At 29.6% G+C, this 18,032-nt stretch overlaps 1 protein-coding gene across 1 annotated transcript; it reads left to right on the top strand.

Annotated features, from left to right (window-relative positions):
- The first annotated feature begins 1,510 nt into the window (after window positions 1-1,510).
- LOC148305602 (diacylglycerol kinase epsilon-like) lies at window positions 1,511-9,029 on the top strand. Its single transcript, XM_088266500.1, has 10 exons — window positions 1,511-1,823; window positions 1,999-2,161; window positions 3,123-3,241; window positions 3,752-3,875; window positions 4,463-4,668; window positions 5,347-5,492; window positions 6,539-6,677; window positions 6,756-6,921; window positions 7,480-7,625; window positions 7,817-9,029. Exons 1-10 carry the CDS (start codon window positions 1,644-1,646, stop codon window positions 7,943-7,945), a joined length of 1,518 nt encoding a protein of 505 aa, XP_088122626.1. The 5' UTR covers window positions 1,511-1,643; the 3' UTR covers window positions 7,946-9,029.
- Window positions 9,030-18,032: the final 9,003 nt, after the last annotated feature.

The following is an 18,032-nucleotide window of genomic DNA, read 5'->3' as shown; positions in this document are numbered from 1 at the left end:
ATATATATATATATATATATATATTTGTCCGCCTCTGTAGTGTAATGGTCAGCACGCTCGGCTACCGTTCTGGAGGTCCCGGGTTCGATTCCCAGGGGGGTCAAATAAATATAAGTGATTTTTTCACTGTAATATTTATTCAATATTACCCTATATATATATATATATATATATATATATATATATATATATATATATATATATATATATATATATATATATATATATATATATATATATATATATATATATATATATATATATATATATATATATATATATAATTTTTTTTACAAAAATACATTTTTGAAATACAAAATAGGTAAATATACAGAACATCTTATATATAACGTTTCTACCTCTCTAATAAAGTAGATACTTGTGTTTAGAGAGGGAGTTCGTTTCACATTTATTTTTATTTTTTTTATAAACTAAGTAAATTAAAATAAAAATAAAAAATTAACAAGGTAAATTAAAAATTAAAAATCAACATTCTTTGGTATGGAGTCTAGGAAGGGGTGAGTCTTAAATATTTTTTAATTTTAGTTTTAAAAGTTTGATAATTTTTTATAGATTTTAAGTTTTCCGGAAGTTTATTAAAGTTTTTTTTACCTATGTACGTATAATGGTTTAATGGTTTATATAATGGTTTAAAGTTTTATATATATATATATATATATATATATATATATATATATATATATATATATATATATATATATATATATATATATATATATATACATATATATATATATATATATATATATATATATATATATATATATATATATATATATATATATATATATATATATATATATATATAATTTTGGGGATTTGTTTTTTAATATCGATAGTCTTGGGTGAAATTTTACAGGACAATGCCTATGAGACAATAATTTTTAGTTATTTTTTGAAAGCTCTCTGGAATTGGTAATACATATTTCTACTTGTTAACGCCTAATCTTATTTTTGTGACAGGTGTTATTTAGTTTGACTATAAGGCTTATGAGTTTTCAGTTTTTCACCAAATGCATCACGCTTTTCTTGAAATTTTCCATTTATAACTTCCTTCTTCGTCTTCTTCTCTTATGACTATACACTCTATATGTTTTATATGATATTGCAATAAATACATAAAAAATATATTCCTGAGATGCATTTTCAAAATATTCCTTTTAGGAACTGAAAGCATTAAAAAATAATTTCTCATTGTTGTGAAATAAATACCCCTCAGTAATTTTTACAAACAAACATGCATTTTATTGAATTTCAAACTGAAAATTATAACTTCTTTTAAAAACTCTCAATAATCACTATCAACGCAAATATAAAACTGTGTATATTTCATTGAATATACCCTTTATTTTGAGATTCGGTAGCCCAAAATATTTAAATTGTCATAGGTAGGATCCTTTTACATTTTTGAAAATGAATAGCACGAAAATAATTGCCAGTATAAAAATATTAAAAAAAAAACAAAATTTGAATTACTTTCATAGACAACAAAAATATAATATAAACAAAGAAATGTCAGACTGACATTTATGAAGTAAAAAGTGATTTGCAGTGCATTGTTGTGTTTCTGCGTTGTTTTTAGAAACAAAGTGTTGAAAATTGAAACATTCTCGATATAAAATATGATTTCACTATTCCCTTCTGTGTTATGGTCATTTATGTATTTAATACTTCCTGCAATATCTATTGCGTACGTATTTAAATGGTGGTTTTCCGATATTTATATTGCTGCGAATTATCGTTTCAAAGGACATAGTTGGAGGAGTATACAACAAAATAAATGCCTCCCGTATAACGCACTGGTGAGCATTTTTTTTTCAATACTTTTGCGTATTTATTTCAATCATATTAGTTTTTTTTTAAATACATATGGTAGTTCAACCATGTTTTTAAATACAGTTTTTATTTGAGTTACAATTGATTGTTGAAATGCGTGAATATATGAAGATGTGTTTTTATATGATTTTTTGTTAACAGTGTTCAGTATGTAAAAGTTTGATGCTGACTACTATTGGCCTCTACTGTGAGAAATGTGCACTGAGTACTTGTAGGAGTTGCAGAAAAGTAGCAGATAAAAGGGGAACTTGCCGTCTCGCTACGGCGCCACCCGATGTACCCTTTACTCACCATTGGGTAAAAGGTAACTGGAATAGCGTACTTGAAGTGATATTTTAGTCCGTTTACAAATATAGATTTTTATTATTATTATAACAATGTTAATAGGGTATCTTCACTCTGCAAGAATATCAGATTTAAAACCGATTTAAAAATTTAGTTCCCGTTTCTTTCTTTGGTGACTGTCCAATCACCGAAGATTAGCCCCAGAGCAAAGAGATTCTCAGGACATTGATACTCCACACCATTATGTTACGAAGCCAGGATTTCTTTTTTTTTTCCCTATGCTTCTTCTGCCCATCCTTTTCTCCATCATTATTTCCCGGAGAAGTTGCTTTTGGTCATGTCTCATGATGTGTCTCACATATTCAATTTTCCCTCTAAGCAAAATATGAATTTTTCAACTTTCCTACATTTTTCAACTTTATTACATCTTCATTTGCATTTCAGTCCTTCCAAGAAATATGCAACATCCTGCAGTTCGTCCTGTACGGTCACATATCCTTTTTATATCTATCTATAATTGTTTCGTGCTTTTCATTTGCAAACTTCACCATTTTTTTTTTGTTGCATATTTTGGTATGTTGGTACTAATACCATTAAAACTAGTGAAGAAAAGATCTTACTTCTGTCAGCTTCCGCTCCCGGTACTAGATACTTAGAGCAGGGTCTGTAAACTCCATAGTGATAGTAGAGTACACAAAACATAGATCGTAAATCAAGTAATAGGTGAGTTATGTAGCTAGATGAGAAACGACATTACACTTTGCGTCTTGAAGCATTTTTAATATTAGGTTTATCCTCTTATTTAGATGTTAATACATTTATTTATATGCTAAAATTTCTCCAAAATGTCATATTTGATAGTTATTTGTCTCATTTAACTTCTGATATTATTGATTATTCATAAAGGTAAGAAGTTAAAGCTACATTTTAATTGTTGCAAATATTTTTTCTCATAATTTTCTTAAAATTCTTAACTGAAGTTGGTCCATCATGCGACGAATGCGAGGGAGGGCTATCGGAAGGAAAGGGGAATGATTACTTCTGCTGCTGGTGTCACCGTATTGTGCACCAGGATTCTGGAGAGCCCATCGACACTGAGGTAATTATACTAGGCTTTTAATTTACCGAGTTTACCCTAACCAGAATGTTACGATCAATGAAAAATATTGTAAAACTAAGTGATGATAAAAGTTATCAAGAAATAGTTCTAGATTACCTTAAACAGAGAGATCACTTTATTCTTAAAGACTTTTAAAATATGAAAATTGTAATGCCCCCTTGAGGTGAGAATTCAATGAAAACAGCGATATATATATAATTGTCTCTTTTATTATTATTATGGTATGAGAAATGTTCATAGTGTGTACATTTAAATACAATTAAAATGTTAAAAGAAAGCAATCCAGAAGATCATACTCAATGTAATTTATAAAATACATATTTAAAACATAGCATGATCATTATAAAATTTTCACCAGACTTAACCGGGATTTAACAAGGATTTTTTTTTTGTCAATTAAAGCAATTAAAAAAATCTGTATTTGTAAAATGGTTGTTTTAATATTGGATTATACTCCATTGAAATGAATTTGTTTGCAAATGATTACAGGTTTGTGATTTTGGTTCCATGCGTTCCATGATAGTTCCTCCTCAATGTGTAACCATCAACCGGACCGGACACATCTCTGTACATCCACCAGACTGGCCGGATTGGAAACCATTGGTCGTGATTGGTGTGTATTTTTTTATAAATTAGTTACATAAATCATTTTTAGATACTATACAACATGCTTTTACTGTGAATTTGTCACACCAAAGGAACCAGCTTAGGAGTTTTTTTTATTTCTTAGCACTGTTTGACATATTATATTTTTTTTATTTTAAAATATAGTATTTTTGATAATTGTTCAAAGTTAAAATTCATTAAAAAAATGTACTTGAAATCAGTCATAGTGATTAATCATTCGTTAAGCAAGTATCAAAGTAATATCATAGTTTAACTTACTCATGGGTATTTCTGGGGTATGTCGTAAAGAAAATCGGGATGAAATAAAACCTTATTATTTATTGATGATTGATGTGCATGTACAGAGGTAAGTGGGATTGCAAAATATGAAGAGAGAGAGAGAGATAGAGAAAAGTGGCTGAGAACACAAAAGACTAGAGAATGTAATGTAGAATTGAAGATGTCCACTATGAACGTGGCCGTTTCTCTCCCTTGCTTGGGCGTGGCTCTCCGCAGTTGTGCGACACTGTTGACACCCACACATATGCTAGAACCATGGAAAGCACATTTATACATTAAATGAAATAATTTCAGTGAACCCTAAATCAGGCGGTCAGGTAGGAGAGGAGATACTGTCCGACTTCCGAGGCTACCTGAACCCTATCCAGGTGGTGATCCTGGGAAAGTCTGGTCTGCGCTCTGTTCTGCGATGGATCCCCTCCTCTGCCCGCATCCTTGTGGCTGGTGGCGATGGCTCCGTATCGGCTGTACTGACCACCATTAAGGATGCTGGCATTACCGTGAGTGCTCGATCATATTGCTTTCATTCAACCAAAATTGAATTCTGTACAATTTTTCTTTGACACCTGGCTACATAGAACACCTGATCAGATTGACTCAAAAGTTAATTAAAATACCTTAAAAAAATCTATGCATAGAGATATAATACTTCATTCATATGATAATCATGAAAAATACTAATCGTCAACCAATAGTTTAAAATCATTTGGCAATGTGTTTAGTTCTATGTCTTCTTCTCTGGTTGTTTCCTTCATTGCTGAGGATCATAACCCCACTACTGGCTTCCTCTGGAACCTCGGAAAACACTCTTGTCCATTGGTGTAGCCTTTAGAGCCCCCGAAATGAAGAGGCCTGTGATCTCTTTCACCTGATCGGTCCATCTGGTTGAAGATCTACCTCTAGCTCTCCAGGTTCCCGTTATGACAAGCTCTCCTGGTTGTCTGGTGGTCTATGACCAACAATAGTTCTTTATATAAAAATAAATTAGAATATGTTTACTTCACTAGATTAACAAAGAATCATCTAATGTTATATTCAGATTTAAAAAAAATATGGTACTGAAAGAAATAAAATTATGAAAGAAATAAAATTATGAACGAATCTAAATAAAATTAATATTATGTTGCAAAATTCAACAAAATGTATTTCTATATGTATTTATACTGTAATTATTTCAGCCTCCTCCAGCTGTGGGTATACTCCCCCTCGGGACTGGGAATGACCTGAGTCGTGTGCTAGGATGGGGAGGAACCACCACTATTCCTATAGCACCCCTGACCATCATAGGTGACATCAAGAACGCTGCAGCCCAGAATATCGACAGGTTTTAACTTTTCTAAGTTTATTATTTTGTAATATGGCAGTTCTCGTCTGAACTTCGGGACACGGACTTGACTTGATGCTGACATAAGAGCTTTGAGGTAGTTTGTGGACTCCACATGCTCGGCATAGGGAGAGAATATGGATTAAGTTAGTACATACATAGTAATGTCATGTGTATTTTCTTTATTCATTTTTGGTTTTCATAGTGCGTATGGTTTCAAGTGTGATAAGCTATAATTTGTATTTATTGCCATTAAATAAATGAGTGTTTAGGGTTTTCAATTTATGCACATTATCATTCATCGAGCTACTCCCAACACCAACCAAAGTAATATTTTAATCCATACTATTTGAAAAAGGGTGAAATATGATTGATTAATGACACATTTTGCACTTTTCTTTCGGTTTAGATTTTCACATATACACACATACACAATTTAAAATTGAACCATATTTTGAGTTTAAAAATGTATAAAATGTAAACTTTTTGCATTTTTAAACTTTTATTGCATTTTGCATTCCACTCTAAATATATCTGGAAACAATATGATAATAACAACAGATTGAAATGTACAAACTAAACAACCATATTTATTGAAAAATTGGACTGATGATCACTACATGTGCTTTCTAAAAATATAGCACTGTAAGTGGAGATAGGCAAGTAGAGCTAGGGATAGCAGAAATTAAAACGTAGAGGTTCAAAAGCTGTTCTCCTTCAAATGCATTAAAACGATTCATAACAACTATATTCGCAGGTCGCGGTTGCAGGGCAACCATGTCCGCCTCCGTAGTGTAATGGTCAGCACGCTCGGCTACCGTTCTGGAGGTCTCAGGTTCGATTCTCAAGGGGGGTAAAATAAATATAAGTGATTTTTTCACTGTAATATTTATTCAATATGACCATGGACTGACCTGAAGCGGAGGGCTGATCAACTTTCCTTCATGTGTAAACAATCAAGAAAACACTGCGTTTATATGACACAGTGCCCTATGCACCATTCGGATGCGGATAAGGGTTTTATTATTATTTAATTATATTTGCAGGTGGTCTGTAAAAGTGGGACGCCGTAATCTAGTGGCCTACAATTATGTGAGTATCGGAGTGGACGCTAAAGTTGCTCTGGACTTCCATAAAGCTCGATGCCACCCACTATATCTATGCAGCAGCCAAACTTTCAATTATGTAAGTACATACATACATGAAAAGTTATTTTATATTATATTCTTCTAGTATCCAGCTTCATTCGATTGTATTTTTTAGTTTATATATTTGTTCCTGGGGACCCACCAAGCGCTGGCCCAAGACTGCCACGGACTGGAGAATCTTCTAGAACTTACTTTGGATGGACGGGTGGTGGAACTGCCCCCGATACAAGCTCTTCTGATGTTAAATATTCCCTCGTGGGGGGCGGGCGTTAATGTCTGGAGTAAGTCTATTGTTATTATTTGTCATGATGTGTAAGAGGAATTATTACTCTACGTTACGATGTATTAATAGCTGAATATGATTTGTTAACAACAATTTAACACAACTTTGTCACAATTTAATTTTTAAAATAATAAAGTAGATCACGGTTATTTTCGGCCGCTCTAACTAAGTTATGGATCAAGTAAGGTAATAATAATACAAATTTTATTGGTTACACATTTTGAAGAAAATCAGATGGTAAACCATTAGCCCATTATTAAACTAAGATGTATATCAATGTTGCGGAAGCGGAGGGCTGATCACCTTTCCTTCATATGTTAACAATCAAAATTGTTAACAAACAACAAATTGTCAAACACTGTGTTTATATGATGCAGTGCCGTATGCACCATCGGGTGCGGTTAAGGGTTTGAATGAATTAAAGTATATCAATGTATTTGAAAATACAGTAGTCTTTTCTAAATATTGTTTATGGATTTTCAAAAGTAAATATCTCGAAAATTAAATAGCAGTTTTAAATTGCATGACATTATGTGATTTTGTAAAATCATTATAGATGCTGGAGCTGACGAGATGAACCCTTCACAGAGTTTGAATGATGGACTTTTTGAAGTGTTGGGCATCAATTCTTCGTTTCATATTGCTCAGCTCCAAGTTGGCTTGTCGCAACCGCTACGCTTGGGGCAGGGATCCAAGGCTTTGGTAATTTTTTAAAATATATAATTGTTAAAAAAAAAGAAAATCATTATCTCAATACTCTGTTCTGAAGAATTGAGCTCTGAATCTTGGGTAACGGGTGCTAAGAAATGTTGTGAGCACTGCACACTATTGTTTTGGTGCAGTGATTGGGTTTAAATATTCACGATTTTAAGTGCTTTGATTTTTTTTTCTAGATAAAATTAAAGGGGACCGCTCCCATGCAAGTAGATGGCGAGCCCTGGGAACAGGGGCCCTGTGAGATTCACATTGAGCAATCTGGGGAAGCTACTGTTTTGTGCCGAAAAGAAAAATCTTCCCAGTAAACTGAACCTTTATTATGCCTTTATTTTCTTAGTATTCACTCGTTTTATTGCATGACAAACATTAACATGTGTTTAACACCATAAATAAATTATAATGATATTAACCTGTTAACCGGAGAGTTCACTTTTTAATTACGCAACATACAACGGGCGCGAGCTTTTCACTAGGACGTGTCAGTATGTCACGCCCGGTGGACGTAATTTCATACGTTTTTTTATGCTTAAAATAAATGAAAAGACTAAAATATATATTTTATCGTTTATTTATATATAAATCACAAAGAAAAATACAAAATCACAAACAAATATAAAAGAATTCATGTTGAGACATGTGTGGATGACTAATTACCTTTGTTGTTTGAAAATGTAGGTCCAGCCCATTCCAGGGTGCAACACATATTTCAAGGACGTATTCATATGTCCTACCCGTACCCGATATTGTTTACGTTTGACGTATTTATAAGTCCCGCCCAGTTAACAGGTTAATGAGAGACCTTTATAATTATTATTATTTCAGATAATGGCGTTGTATATTTTAATTGTTTAACCAGATTTCTTGAATATGTATAATCTAATTCTCAATTTAGGTTTTTCCTAATACGTGAAATAATTCAGAAATAATTTCAGCTCTCATCACTTTGTATGAAATTTCAACTGAAATTTGTTTGTGAAATGTAAAACGTCCCTTCCAAATGGAATTTACATTAGTTGGATTAGAAAAAATAGTTTTAGTAATATGATTGGTCAATCATGGATATAATGATAATGACAGGTCTAAGCCCTGTAAACGCCCAGAATGCCATACTCCTGTCTCAGTGTCTGTTAAGATATTAATAAAAATTTTGAATAACTACTTCAGGGCTTGAATTCAGAATTTGTATTTAAAGATTTGAACACAATTAAAATATTGAATCCCATATTGGTAAAAACATTTGATTGATGAATATCATTTGAGATATATTTTGTATGGTTGTACAACCGAACATACCCATGGCTGTATGTACTTAATTGACAGTTAATTTGTAATAATTATTAGATGCATAATGAACAAATATATTAAAAACTTGATCTCAATGAATTTAAACATGACATTTTTATTTTATTTTATTATTTATTTATTATGTTTTACTTTCTTTTATTATAATATAGCAATCAATATTTATCTATCATTAATAATTTTTATATTGTTATGTCCAACAAATAAAGCTAATATACTTAAAAAAAAATCAAAAACGGTTGATTAAAATTAACTGAACCTGTTATACAAATTGTCCTTAATCTTGAGGATAAGAGAAACTTATATGTATTATCATTATGATAAAATAATATGACATATAATATTATAATTAACTATGTAGGATTATATTCCATTGCCAAATATTTGATATTGTATATACATTTTATTCCAGATTCATATAATCCTGGTTGATTATGTATAAAATGTATGTGATATTCAAAATATGCACATACGTATATCGTATTCTGTTTTGAACCGATATATCTGTGTCAGATGACTTACATGGTATTTTATTTGAATCTCACTGTTAAATTATGCATGTTTGTAAATACAATTTTTATAGGATGTAACCACTAATTATTAGATATTGTTATTAGAAAGAGTCATGGCATGAGTAAATTTTTATAAAGTGATGGTTAAAATCAATATATATTTCATAAGTTGGAGAGGATTGTATTAGTTGTCATAAAATTTAGTATAAAATAAAAATATACATATATACATATACTGTTCGAATTCTTGTGATTTGTAATGTTTTCATTCACTTATATTCTAATACGCAATTTGAAGATCTGAAAACATGAAGCATATAGTAAACAAAAAAAAAACTTTTTAGGTTAAGAAACTCTAAACTGTAATACAATAATTTTGTAATAAAAATACTGTGTCGTGATTACTCTTACCACATTTTTGTTGTAAGTTTACATCTAAAATATTTTTACATGTGTAATACGTACCTATAAATTGGAAAATCCATTTAGCCCATGTCTTTTCTCATTTTATATTCAATCGAAAGGCTACTGTGTAAGGATTATAAATAATGTATTGCATGCTTCAGATCAAAGTTCCTATTTTTCTTATTTATTGTAACAGCAGACAGTCGGTAGAATTCCATTTAAAATTTTTGGGTAATAGAGTAATATGTATATCCAAAATTAAACACGGTTGGATTGAATTCTACTTTTATTTACGTATATATGATACATATTATGTGATGTGTTTCGTCTTATTAACACATTGTAGTCGGGCGCTTCGAACAACAGACTCTAGCCTATGGCGGACGTTTTTCGCGATTAGTGCAAAAATATATCGCTTTCTTAAAATTGACACAATTTCTAAACCAAATAATATTTTCGATTGAAATTTTCAAAGAAATCATGAATGACATTTGATCATCAAAAATAAATTATAATCATAATTTTTAATTAAGTTTTCCGTATTTCACAATTTTAGAAGCATTGTAAACTCTAAAAAATAGTCTTCCCCTCCGAGGTATCTTTCCCTATACAATGCTAATATATTCAAATAATAAAATACCAAACAGTTAACAAAACAGTGCGAGCAGTATGAAAAATAGTCCAATACGTGAAATGACTCAAACTAAACTGGAGATTGAAATATCATAAAAACTCTAGATTTCTGGCGATGCCTTTACAAGCGACACGCTAGCCAATCCGAACAAGGCATCTCAAATAACGTCAACAGACTGTCGCCTAGCACCCAGGTAGCAAATTACCCTTCAAAGCGTTTTATTTCACGCTGATAACAAACCCGAATATTGCCGTTTCCCGCCGATAGCCGACAGTCGACAAAAACGGCATTTGCCGTGTCCCGCAGTTGACCGACAGTCCGCGAAAAACGGCAAATGCCGTGTCCCGCCGACAATGTGTTAAGACATTATCAAAAATTAATTTTCTTCATTTATCTATTTTGTTTTAAACTGATTTGACTCTACTTTTTTTCAAATTTTCTCAAATCTGAAATGTAAGCTTTCCGACAAATATGAGTAATAAGATAGAATTTATATTAGATTTATAATTTTGCTTTTGATGTTTGTCTGAAGTTTTCTCCCCTTAAGGGAGTTGTTTTGGTTTTATGAAACTAAATAAGGGAGTTATAATAGTACATATTTTTAATGACAGCTAAAAAATATTGTTAGCCAAATTAATTTATTTAAACATTAAATAAATAAATTTGGCCATATGTATTTTTAATATATTATAAGCCTTTTTATAATCTTTTCCACTTGGTGTGGGTATTGAAACTAATATATTCCATATATGTATTATTCTACTATATTTGCTTTGTTGGTGGATATTGAATTTTTAAAAATTAAAAATCTGTTAAAATATTATGGAAACAACTATTTTTGGATAATTCTTGTATTTTACCATTCTCATATCCTGGAATATGTACTTAGAAAAGTTTGTAGATGCTGTGTGTGGTACTTTGTATATTTGTACTCCTTTCCAAAATAATATTATCACCAGTTAATGTAAATAAATGTGTGTATTTATTTTTAGAAAATATTTAATTATGTACTTACATTACTTAAGACGGCAGTATATCTACCAGACTTACAATTCCACATTTTAGATAACCTATATTTGATTTTAATATTTCTTTCCGACTTCTTGCAGTACTACAATTATTTTTTATATATTTTCGTATACCAGCGCCCTAATATATAAATTTGACATAACATAATACGGTAGTCTTCCAAATTACTAGGATCGAATTAACTAGGAAGTCGATTATTCGGAATGTTTTATTTTTCAAAATTCCCCGAAAAGTAGATTCCAAAATTAAAACAATAATCTGCAATCTTATAATGATCAAACACATAATCAACTTTTATTGTCATGCCCAAAAGTTATATATTATTTAAAAATGTTATTTAATAATATAATTATAAGACTTCATTTTATTTTTCAGGCAGATAATTGTAATTTTTGTGCATTATTCAATATCCTTGAATCAACGAGGAAGTCCACCTATTTCCGTTAAATGAAAATTTTACTGTTATTAAATTGATGCTTTTCTATAAATATTATTGTGTAGTTGTTGTTGATCTCTGTGTTAAAAAAAATCTAACTGTACCACATTAAAATATGTGTTCAAATTACGAGTTTTTATTTATTTCAATCCATATTACCTAACTAAAAAAAAATCCCTATATTTATTTAATATTATCCTGGACTGGTACCTGGACCGAGGACTGATCACCTTTCCTTGATGTGTTAACGATCAAGATAACACTGGGTTTATATGATGCAGTGTCCTATGCTAGTGTGCGGATAAAGGTTAGAAGAAGAAGAAAATAAATTATAAAATTGAAAGGATAATTTTTAACATTTAGTTTTATTAATAATAATCAATCATCATACATTTTTGTCACAGATAACAATCTTACAGAAAGTTAAACTTTGTATTCATAAATTAATATTTAAAAAAAAATATGTTTGGAAAATAAATGTTTTTTTTTTAAATATATTTTTAATTAATATAAATCATCCACCAAACATAAAAACCTTTAAAAGGGAAGACTAGTTTATAAACAACCTCTCTTACGATTCTACTATAGTATATATGTTATTATTTTGGAGTCTTCATCCAGTTGAAATAAATGTATGTATTATTTATTATACCATATTTCAGTATTCCGCAAACTTTTTCAACTCAAGGTTCACCTACCAAATTAAGAAATTTCAGAGATGCATATTTACCATATTATGGTAACATATTATGTTTAATGCGAAATGTAAGCCTACTTACAAGCACAGGCAATCAAAATTTGGAGCAACTGTGTTATTTTTACAAAAGTAGACTTTTTTCTGCGCCACACCAACTAATCGCCACGGTACACCAGTGTGCCGCGGCACACACGCAGTGGAACAATGCCCTATTCCATCAATGAAATAAAGGATAAATTATTCCCTAATTTGTAAGAACACACTCTGGTTGCTAAAAGCAACCATTCTGCTCTTTGTTCTCTTGTATCATTGATAAATTATTGTTGTTAGTATACTTGAAATGGTAAAGGGTATAATAGTATTGAAAATACATTTCAAAAAACATACATACAAACTATAATTATTACACAACATTTTGGCATTTCTGGAATAATCAACATAAATAATGTATTCAAAATATACACACAAGAAATAAATTTCTGTTGTAAACCAAAAATTATCACCATCCTTCTTACTCAATTTTTAAAATCTATATCTAACCAAAACATTATTTTTTTTGTACTCTTCAAAATGAGAATTATAGGTAATTTATTTTAATTTGTTTTAATTTATATTAAGACAATGATGATAGTATATTTAAAAATAAATAGAAAATAATTAAATGTTTTCAAATTACTTAATTAACTATAGCCTCTTAAATAATTATTAAAATTACTTTTGATAAATTGGCATATAAAGAACTTATGTTCCATGATCAGAGTAACTGTCATATCTTATAAAAAAATAAATACCAACACAATAAACAATTGAAAATAAGTGTGACGATTTGGAATATGTATGTTATTATTTAAACTTATAAGAATTTGGAATGGTGTGGCTATTATAATGTAAAATACTTTAAGTAAATATCTAATTATTTTTGAGTATATATAACATGGCAGTCAAAGACTGACCAATTTGTATAAAGACCGCCGACTCCGCCCAAAATTCAAGGCTATAAGTGACATTCACTCCAGGCTGGATGTTACGTAGCTCCCAGCTGGAGGTACTTAGCTTCCAGCTGGAGATACTTAGATCCCGGCAGGGCAGTTGTTCACAAAGAATCAGCCATTTTATAAAACATGTGCAAAGGTTGTGACCTCAGGCAAAGAGAGCTATAATTAAATGCTTTTTTTCTTACTGGACAGGTACAATTTAAAAAAAACACACACACGCACATTAAATGGGCACATTTTTTTACATCTGAGATGATTATCGCTACTATAGTAGGGAGTCATAATATATTTATATTTTCAATAATGTATATTTATAAATTAACATTTGAAAATACTGTCAGTAAATATGTGTTGAATAAAACCGTATGTAGAGAACACATTTAAAATATTTTTTTATTATATTAAAAAAAAATGCAAAGTCTGTTGCAATTGCATCAATTCCTAAATCTTACATAAATACTAAAAAAGTTTTGATAAACGCGTGTCTAGTAACATTTGAACACAGTAAATATTTTCCAATTTAATATTAATATTTAACATATTTTACACAAGACATGTTGCATATCTGCTTAAAAAGTTATTTAGTGTAGATATTCATCTAAGGTTAGTAATATTACATACGTTTATAAAAATTATTGATTTTTATTAGTAATATATGAATGAAATCGAATTAAACCACTAAACATCACATGGTAAAAATCACATTGGAAATATATAAATAAAACAATATCATATACATATAACTGCCAAGAAATATATGAAGCACTTTTCGATTCTATAAGATACAAAGAATATTCTATTAAAACAGTGAATACCAAACTGGTGGACCAAAGAGTTAGCTGCATAGTGTAGATAATTTTAACCTTTACTTCTAGCGACTTTGGCATTTTTAAACTCGTTGTTGACCTGTATTGTCAAGAAGTAATGAAAAAAAGAATAATTTGGAAATGAAAGAGTTATCTACACTATATAGCTAAGGCATTAACTTCTCTTTGGAATTGATGCCCTGGAATGTATAAAAATGTATAATGATAGTGTTGTTCTAAAATTAAGATAAATAAAATATGTTCAATAAATTTTATTAACTAAAATTTTACCAACACAAAGTATGTATTCATAAATAAATATTTGTGAATTCTGATGAACAGATCTTATTCCATCCAAAAACTAGAGAGAATATAAACAATAATGAACAAATTTTGCAAATGAAAATGATAAAAAAATGTCAATTTGATTTTTTTATAAATAGAAAAAGAATCCTTAAACTATTTTATATGTGGAATATATTGAATCCGACATTCATCTCACTAGACAGTATTATTAAACAGTGTTCATATTATTAAAATTTTGGATGGAACAGGTTGATAGTATATTCATCATCGGAGCTGAATGTTTAATATTATAAAAAAGCTGCGGATAAAATCACCAAAACAAAAATATACTATTATAAATACAAATATCATTTATAATTTTTAAGTGGCTTTAATAATTTTTATTAAAAAATATGTTAACTCTTTGTTCGAAAATTCAAAGATGCTATGCATCATCACATTCTTGTCACATTCATTTGAATAAAATAATTTAATATGAAAATAATATAATAGGTATATCACTTAAATCTCAGAGAATTATTTGATCGTAAGGCATGTTAAAACTAAATAACACAATTATTTATACACAATATATTATTGATGTAACTTTTATTCATGATTCTAAGATGGATGACATTTATATTATAAATTAGATTTTAATGCATTAGTTACGCAGTTAATTGTACAGTAACAATTAAAAATATTATAATCAAAAGATTTTCCAGTATTAGGGTTGGGAAAGATTAGTGTTGTAATCGATTAGTAAGAAAATTCATATTCCAGTTATTGAGGAACAAATGTAAAGAAACTTCTGCACATTTGTTTTTGTGATTAGAAAACCATAGTAACAGAACATTTTCATTGTTTCATTCCTTTTCATTGTTTCATCCTTTGGTTTATTTCTTTGGGATAATTTGTGTAATATGTAGGCATGTATATGTGTTTAGTAGAATAGTGTTAAGTGATTGGTTAAAGCTATTTACTGACCATAGCAACGGAGCGCCTAAAATACCTACTAGTGTGTATCTAACTCTCAAAGTTTGTTTGATGATAAATAATGACCATGTCTGAAGCTACAATGTTGGGAAAAAGAAGGCTTTTGTCTACACAAAAGAACTACTTCTTACACCATGGTCACCCTACGAGCATACGCATCCTTAACTGACGCAGGTCAAAGTTTAAGCGGCTTCTATTTGAAAATATAAATCAACTTTTATTTATACTTTTATAAATAATACACGTATCTTGCGGATCAGAAATACAGAAGTCTCCATTTGTAAAAATTAATTTCATCAATTGATTCGGCAGTCATCTATCCATTAATTTAAGTTTTACTTAGTAAATATGTACCACTATTTCTTAAAATCTATTGTGACATGTGTTTCGATGCATTCTGCGTCATTTTCATACAGTGTTTGAAAATAATGCGGAATGCATCGAAACATGTGTCATAATAGATTTTAGGAAATATGTAGTAGCATTTACTAAGTAAAACTTAAATTAAAGATGTATAAATTACAATGGAAATCATTTTTGTAAATTGCGTTTTAATTCTTTAAATAAGCTCGGAGTTCTGACCTTTTGTATGATAATATTTGTACATAATACTTATGTTTGAGAATTTAAAAAGAAAATCGGGTAAAATATGTGATTGTGATGATATTATTTAAATTGTTACTGTACAGAGCAGACCAAAGTTATTGAAAAGACATTTAAATTAAACATAATTTACTTTAGTTGAGGTGGGATGATATTCATAAGAACAGTATCTTATAAACCTAACTATTTAATAATAATAAAAAACTGCTGTTTTAACAAGAAAGAAAGATCAGAATAATACTTCAATTCCTGACAGTAAATTATTTGAAGACACGGCGCATTACACTACACCAGTCTAGGACAACCCACTTGTCGTTGACTTCATTAGGAATTAAACTCGGGACATAATGCCCCTGCATTAGCCAAAAGCTAGAACACTACGAAGGCAGACAAGTACAACATCTACCAAAATGCCGAAAAATGCAGTTTCTTCACATTTATATGGAAGAATTAGATTATTTTCTTAAATTAAAAGCATTTTACTCATCAGGTAATCCAATTTCTTGTTAAAGACAGCAGAATCAATATATGGCTGTGTTCTTAAACCATTGTTTAACAGCATTTATAACAATACATTAAAAACAATCATGTAAACTACTTTTGAATTAACACATTGTTTACGGTGTGCACAAATTTGTGCGTTTCAGAAACTTTGTGTTGCGATAGTATGCACATTTTTGTTCATTTTGGTTACATTCAACTTCATATACAAAAAACGCATCTTAAATATCTAATTTCTCGCCTTGCTTTGCTGTACATATAGCGAAAAGGTATCACTATAATACAAAAATATTATAGATTTTTTTCTGTCATCATTATTTCGATGCAATTTAATATTGCCCGTATTAAATAACATTTTTTTACAAACTTCACCATAACCAATGTGTTAAAAGGTCAATAAACTTCAGATTTAATTAAAAAATTTAATAATATATACATGGGACTATTAGTAAGTTCTAAAAATAATTTAAGGCCAATAACATGTAGCTACCTTCTCGATATAAAGTTATTGGAATGAAATGTATTCATTTACTATATAATCAATCATCACTTGGCTATAGACAAGAAAAATGTTTAAGAACACAGCCTTGGAAGATTAAAGTGATAAATACGACATTACACACATATGTATCTTGTGGAGAACATACATAGTGATAATAATACAATCAAACAGAGTCATCTATATCTATGTACCTATTAAATTTACACTCAAGAAAAACTGTGTACCTTCATGGAGCAAGAAATACAATAAAAAAATAGTGTCTTTTGCAGTTTACAAGATATCTATCCTGTTTGTATGTTTAATAAACTTTTTTTTAAATGGAAATATATAAATACGTATTTTTCAATTGATCCAAGTAAAATGCAAAAACATGAAAAAATGCAAAAAAACATTATTTAAGAGAAATTAAATACATTTTATTAATTATATACTTTTAAAATGTTTAATCATCAATAGCAATAATAGAATAATCTAAATTTGATTTATAGTTCTGTATATAAAAAAAAAATATATATATATAATTTTATAAAGTTTGTTTTATTGTATTCAAATACTGGATTTAACCCTTGAGGGCTATCTATCAAGATTATAGATATATCAATAGAGATGAAGCATTCCTTTTATAAAAAGAAGATTTGGAAGTCAGGGCATTTACAGGCCTAACGACCTGTAAATGCCCAGAATGGCTT

This window comes from Brachycentrus maculatus, unplaced genomic scaffold (genome assembly GCF_059751285.1).
Source record: "Brachycentrus maculatus isolate JH-2025_06_01 unplaced genomic scaffold, ASM5975128v1 h1tg000269l, whole genome shotgun sequence".
Taxonomy (NCBI): domain Eukaryota; kingdom Metazoa; phylum Arthropoda; class Insecta; order Trichoptera; family Brachycentridae; genus Brachycentrus; species Brachycentrus maculatus.
The sequence above is the reverse complement of the archived record's forward strand: the minus strand, read 5'-3'. Positions and strand labels throughout refer to the sequence as shown.